The following is a 6,113-nucleotide window of genomic DNA, read 5'->3' on the forward strand; positions in this document are numbered from 1 at the left end:
GGGGGGGGGGGGGTCTCACCTTTTTGGGGTCATCGTAGAAAATCCCGATGGGCCTGAGGTTGGGGCCAATGCTGTAGGTCTCCGTGAAGGCTGCACCGCTGTCCTTGTAGGCGCCCTGCTTGAGCTTATAGGCGACAGTGACGTTCCTAATCGGAGGAGCCCCCGTTTTAACGACCACCTCCGAAAGGAGCCCCGAGTACACCAGCAGCCCACCGACCGTCAGCACCAAACACAGCAGGAGGAAGAGTATCAGGAGCAGCAGGACCGAATCGGACATGGTGCAGCTGAAGTCAGTCAGGGCAAATCCGAACCGTTCCCTCCAAGACACACGACAACAGTGACCGTCCCAGCAACACAGAGAAGCACTGTTGTTTCCGTTAAACGCGACGCAGTGGAGACTGTTACTAGCATAAAAACAAAACAGAAAGATAAAGCCCTGCGCTGGAAGTCTGGAAGGACCGTTCGGTGAAGGTATTTCCCCAAACAGTGAAGCACGCTTCCCGGATGGTCCATTGTTGCTCGTTCAGGAGGGGGAGAGTCGCTATAATATAAGAAATATCAAGCTAATTTCTCCTCTCAAGTTCCACCAATAAAATACAAAGCATTTATATTAGTAAGAGAAAAACCTGGAATTCCCGCTGTTAAATTTAATTACTATTCAGAAAGACGACAGCAAAGGTTTTAGCAGCACAGAACCCCCCTATTTAACTGACTGTGGTCCCATCCAGGCGGTCATTAGGGAACGAGCTGTGAAAAGCGACAGAATTTAGTTTTATTTTTTTACCTCTTTACTATATGCGAAGGATTTGTCAAATATTTATGTGACAGTTTGACTAAAAATGTAAATAATAAAAGTAATTAAAAAAATTTTTTTCGGTATACATATATTTGGATAGTTATAAGATTATTACAATGTGATTTATTAAATACAGAATTAAGTTAAATGTATAATGAAATTGAAAATTATTTAATATTTTATTTATCCCAAAGGGAAATGAAATGCTGCAACTCATATCCAAGTATCTTCAAAGAGTCGTTGTGGATGGTGATGCTGTGGGGCAGGAAGGAGCTCCGGTAGCAGTCAGTCTTCCAACCAATCTGAAAAGGCCTCTTAATGAAGACAGTCTCATAACTGTCACGACATTCCTGGGCAGCAGAGACTGTATCCCACAGTAGCATATTCTGGATGAAACCATCATGTGTTTTCCGGGATTGTACAAAATTCCATCCAGATGCACAACATCCAGATCTAGCAAATTACCACTTTTTATTATATTTCCAAATTAGATATATCCATTTCTGTGTTTATTATTTTCTATTTGTGTGCTACAGTTGACCATAAAACAACTGAACCTCTCAGTGTGTTTCGTCAAATAGATACCAAAATTTTATAGGTTTACTTGCACAGGAGTTTAACTGAGGACCAGTCACCTTGTTGCACTTCTGACTGATCAGATTACACAGGATTGACTTCTGATTTTACATAGAGATCTAATGGGATGAATACTAATGAATACAAATGACCACCTCACTATCAAGAATTGCCTCTCCTGATCAATAAAACAAAGCCATGATGTGGCTGCAACACATAAATTAGGTAGATCTGCTTACAACATATAATTAAGTAGCAATAAATAACTTCATCAGAAATTTGAAGTTATGACACCATATTTATTTAAATTATCACATACTATAAAATTTAACATCATGGCAAATGTTATATGGCACTTTGGACCCAAATACTACATTAGTATTATTACATGCTTTTGCAATAAAATCTGGAAATATTTTACACCATTGTGCTGAAAGGTGTCTGTACCGCTTTATTTTCTGTTTTTCATATATTTATACCTTAAATCTCTTCATTGAGACCAAAGCGGAACCAAAATAAAGCTCCTTGTTTGCGTGGCGAAAAACCTGGTGAGTAAAGCTGATCATGATTCTGATTAAAGACATTTTGGACCCGAGTTTAAAGTACTTCCTCTTTCAAGAGTCAGCAATCCACCTCTACTTGTGTTTGATTTTCCAGTTTAAGGGGTGAACAATTTGAAAGTCCAAAACAACTTGGAGCAGCATGTTAATACCGTTATGAAGCCGTTCTTTTCTTCAGGCTCCAAGTAGGTCGCCTCCAATTGTGCCGACTACTTAACTCGTTCAGAATCGTTAATACCTGTCGTTTTCATTTTCTCACTTGATTAAAAGTCTTAACATGGGTAACACGTGTCTTTTTGCGAGGCAGTGCGCCGCTTTCGCTCTTCTGGGAAGCGTTAGGCACCGAGTGCGACAAGCTGAGTTTTTGTGTAAAAGTAAATAAAACCTTTTTACTCGCAAAGACAACTCTGGACGTCATCCGTGCCTGATCCCGGCAACACAGACGTATTTACGTTAAACATTTGAAACAAACAATTTAAGCAGAATTATTGTGATCAAAGCAATCTATTATTTATTGGCTGACAAATAAAAGATTTTCTTCAGAACACACAGTAACAGTAGTCCTTTAATAGGCATGTTAAGATGCAAAAATTCATCCCATGAATCCTTTAAAGTGACCGGCATTTTGTATTTTATTGCCTAAATGTAAACAAACCGTGATTAAATATTGGCCAATTAGCATTTAATAGCTTAAAAATTACTATTAAATCTATTAAACACAGACAAAAAAAGATGAATCTGTAAATTACTTTTTTTTTTTTTAATGAAATAAAACAAAAGTTTACATATTTAAGTTTTAATCGGAATCGTCTGTACTGCCCTCCTTTCTGCTGATCCTACTGGTTTAGTCAGAATCACCGTCCTGAACCTGCAGAGATAAAAACATGATATTTGTTTAAAATGCATAACTTACTTCAGGACAAACTTTCAAGTAGAGCAACGGTTCTGCAGAGCGAATCTGGACTTCTGTGAAAACTATTAGCCTTCAAAAGTCAACTCCAGAAGTTTTCATGTAGAGGTTGCTGCCCTCTAGAGCCTCAGCTGTCTGTCAGCAGGACTCATTTAAATTTCTGCACATATTTTGATGTCTCAAAAGAATATTACGAAAGTCCAAACCTTTTTCATTTTAAAGTGAACAAACTTATCCCAGACACAACTTAAGAAAACAGTTCCTCGTTACGGTTATGTTTAAGAGATTTTCAGTTCTCATCATGTGTTGCAGAATGCCTTCATGGCCGCAGCTCCACTCAGTTAAACTGTGACCATTTCTCAATTGGTTCAAAAAGTAAAAACCACCATTATTGACTTCTGACTCTGATTACGCCCATTTTAAATATGAGTCTATCTGGTTTGTTGTATTTAGTGCGTGTAATGTAGATCCTTAGGTGTTACTATGGTGTTTTACATTCAATACATGATTATTTTGTTGACCATTTCCTGATATTTCTTTTAATAAGCTCAAAACCCCTATACGTTTTTCATTTCAAATGCCCTGCTTCTACAGACCCACATTTCTATGTTTTACCATCATTTTTGTTTGAATTTAAATGCAAAAGTTTACAGTGCATTTATGGGAAATATCACTGCCGTCCTCAGGCTTTACGGATGGATGACAGTTAGTCTGAATCCATTTCTTTAACAGGCAAGTACCTCATCATCTGACTGTTCCTGTGCTGGCGGTAATTCCTGATTCCCCTCCTCCTCCTCTTCGTCGTCGTCGTCATCGTCATCACTCCCTTGTGATCTCTGAGAAAGTATCTCTTCACCCTGCAAGATGCATCACATGATTCTTTTGGAGTTCGCGAATCAAAAGCCGCCGTCGGATAAAAGTTAAACCATGCGTGACCTTCAGGTTCCTGTTCTTCAGGTTTCCCATCCAGAAGGCCTCCTGGCAGTTGTTGAGTGTCAGCATGGCCTTCACTCTGTACACAAACAGCTCCAGGCTCTTCTTCACTGCTGGCACGTGGTTAGTTAGGCTGGTGTCCTGGTGAATCTGAGAAAGAGAAACATTCAGATACCGTGAGGATAGGAATTTTACATGCACTCAACATGGACACGAATGTCAATAACTCTGGGCTCGTCATTTATTTTAACTACTCTTCCCCCCCCCCCCTTTCCCTCTTTCTCACAGCATCAAATGTGTACATGTATCCCAACTAGTATTTCACAAATTATCCTGAACAAGCAAAACAACAACAACAAAAAAATTATAATTTAGTAAAGCAATCATTCCAAAACAAAGTAATTTATTAAAAATAAGTCCGTTTCTGATATTTATTTCCAGGATGAGTGTTTGTAGATTGTCTAAACGACCCTGAAAGGCCAATTGTTGTTATTATACGGTTATTATGGGAGCTCTTCTTGAAGTATTCGTGAGGTTTTCTGCCGCCAGTTTTGCAACACGTTGCATCACGGGATGAAAATGAATTCACAGAACGAGTAAGAAGAGATAAAGCTGTTGCTACCTTGGAATGTCCACACATGTGGTGGAGCTGCCGAGTGCTAAGCTGGAAGGTCTTCAGCAAACTCTGGACATCCTCCTTTAAAATGCAATTTATGCACACAGTGTTTATATGCACAGTTTATACACAAAAACTGTATTTTTCAGCTTTTGTAAAGCACTGGCTGTAAATCTACTTGAGATGATCAAGAACAACCTGAAAAAATTTTTTTGACACATTTCTTGATACTTACAATATGCCTTTTAAACACGATTCGATCAAAATGCAATGACCAAACGCACTAAAGCACAACTGATATTTCCTGCGAGGTCTGCTTTTTGGTTACCTTGTGCCTCTTGAAACTGTAGTCTAGCAGCGGCATTCCCAACTTCAGAAAAGACTCCAGAAAAAGTCGTCCATACTGGCAAAAGCAAATCGTGTTTTTTGGTTAACAAAGTAACAGCAGCAGAGGAAACTAAATATAATAACCTCCAGAAAGCAAAGAAAGCCAACTCACCTTTAAGGACACATTCAGTACTGGCCTGGAATCAAACACCTACAAGGTGATCAAAGGACAAAAACTTTTATATCTGTTTTTGTTTTATATCCAATTGTTCTCCATATTAATGTATGAGAACAATTAGAAAGAATTAGATTTCACTTGGAAGAGTCAATTCATATTTGGACATTAAAATATGGAAACGTGACAATTTGAGTGAATAGTCTGTCACCATAAATTATGTTAATAGAAGTTTTATTATTAGTGACTATTTTTTTTCTTTCAGGGTGGAATAATTAAACAACATGTAGCTGCAATAATCTTTAAAAATAAGAGCTGCCAATTTAGCAAACTTACTAAGGTACATATTATTATGTATAACTTAGAATCTGTATATGTATTGAAGAAAGTTTTGTTAGAATCAAACCTGTACACATGGTTCTTTAATTCATTTAAACAAAATGCCAAGAAAGAGTTCATGTGAACACTTGAGTGAAGACGTGGAGGTTTTACTGCTTTACGAAGGCATGAACAGATGAATTTACCTTCACCAGGTTGACTAGGATGTGAAAGTCTCTGACGGCCAGGTTCCACGTCAGCAGCTTCTCGCTTTGAGCCTAAAAGATTCACACAGATGCTCTCCGTCTTACTCTTCAAATCACAGGAAAGACTGATGGACGTCTCAAACAGGAGCGCAGGCAGCGCTGTGCCCAGGAGTCTGACCTCAGAGCTGTCGCTCGTTTTACCAGCGGGAATCTTCCTGGCAGCTTTCTCCAGCTCGGCCATCAAAACCTTGTAGAAAACCAGGAACGTTTGTCTGCAGAATACAAAAAAAATATATAGTCGTACGTTTTTTGCAAATATCAGCAAATAAACTGACTGCAGTTTTATGGGCCCGGTGCTCTCAGGTGCTGCTGCAACTTACAGGAGCAAAGAGGATAACAAATGAGAAATGAGAAGTAGTTTACCGGTTCAGAGTGGGCCAGGAAGCAGAGCTTTCATCTTTGGACGTGTTGATCAGCTCGGTGATTCCTTCTCCGGCTATTTCCTCCACCGCCTTCAAAACGTCGTCGACATGCTCGAGGTAGATGCTGAAGTGAGTGAGGAAATATACAATCCGTTGAAGAGAGGTCAGAAAATACATATGAAAAAAAAAAATAGGAGTGCGTTCAGAAAGAATGTAATCTTTTTTTGTAACCATCTTGTGTGAGCTATTAGTTTTAGTTCTGTGTGGGATTCAC

General features: G+C 39.0%; 2 protein-coding genes across 4 annotated transcripts in view; both read right to left on the reverse strand.

Moving 5' to 3' along the window:
• The window catches only part of tex264a (testis expressed 264, ER-phagy receptor a), a 76,295-nt gene extending 75,786 nt beyond the window's left edge, over window positions 1-509 (reverse strand). Inside the window, exon 1 of the mRNA XM_015037300.1 lies at window positions 20-509. Within this exon, the coding sequence (XP_014892786.1) occupies window positions 20-277 (258 nt within the window). The 5' untranslated portion in view covers window positions 278-509. The remainder of the gene's footprint in view (window positions 1-19) is intronic.
• Window positions 510-2,417: 1,908 nt separating this feature from the next.
• fancd2 (FA complementation group D2) overlaps window positions 2,418-6,113 on the reverse strand; it is an 18,666-nt gene continuing 14,970 nt past the window's right edge. For 2 of the 3 annotated variants that reach the window (XM_015037312.1, XM_015037322.1), the window contains exons 36-44: window positions 5,841-5,963; window positions 5,532-5,689; window positions 5,418-5,428; window positions 4,891-4,929; window positions 4,720-4,794; window positions 4,398-4,472; window positions 3,779-3,925; window positions 3,583-3,699; window positions 2,418-2,800 (exon numbers count right to left, since the gene is read on the reverse strand). In XM_015037312.1, the coding sequence (XP_014892798.1) occupies window positions 2,777-2,800; window positions 3,583-3,699; window positions 3,779-3,925; window positions 4,398-4,472; window positions 4,720-4,794; window positions 4,891-4,929; window positions 5,418-5,428; window positions 5,532-5,689; window positions 5,841-5,963 (769 nt within the window). In that variant the 3' untranslated portion in view covers window positions 2,418-2,776. Of the gene's footprint in view, window positions 2,801-3,582; window positions 3,700-3,778; window positions 3,926-4,397; window positions 4,473-4,719; window positions 4,795-4,890; window positions 4,930-5,417; window positions 5,490-5,531; window positions 5,690-5,840; window positions 5,964-6,113 lie in introns of all 3 variants that reach the window. The other variant, XM_015037329.1, reaches the window with a different exon arrangement.

This window comes from Poecilia latipinna, unplaced genomic scaffold (genome assembly GCF_001443285.1).
Source record: "Poecilia latipinna isolate Pla-1442-1.1 unplaced genomic scaffold, P_latipinna-1.0 Scaffold24, whole genome shotgun sequence".
In the NCBI taxonomy this organism is placed as follows: domain Eukaryota; kingdom Metazoa; phylum Chordata; class Actinopteri; order Cyprinodontiformes; family Poeciliidae; genus Poecilia; species Poecilia latipinna.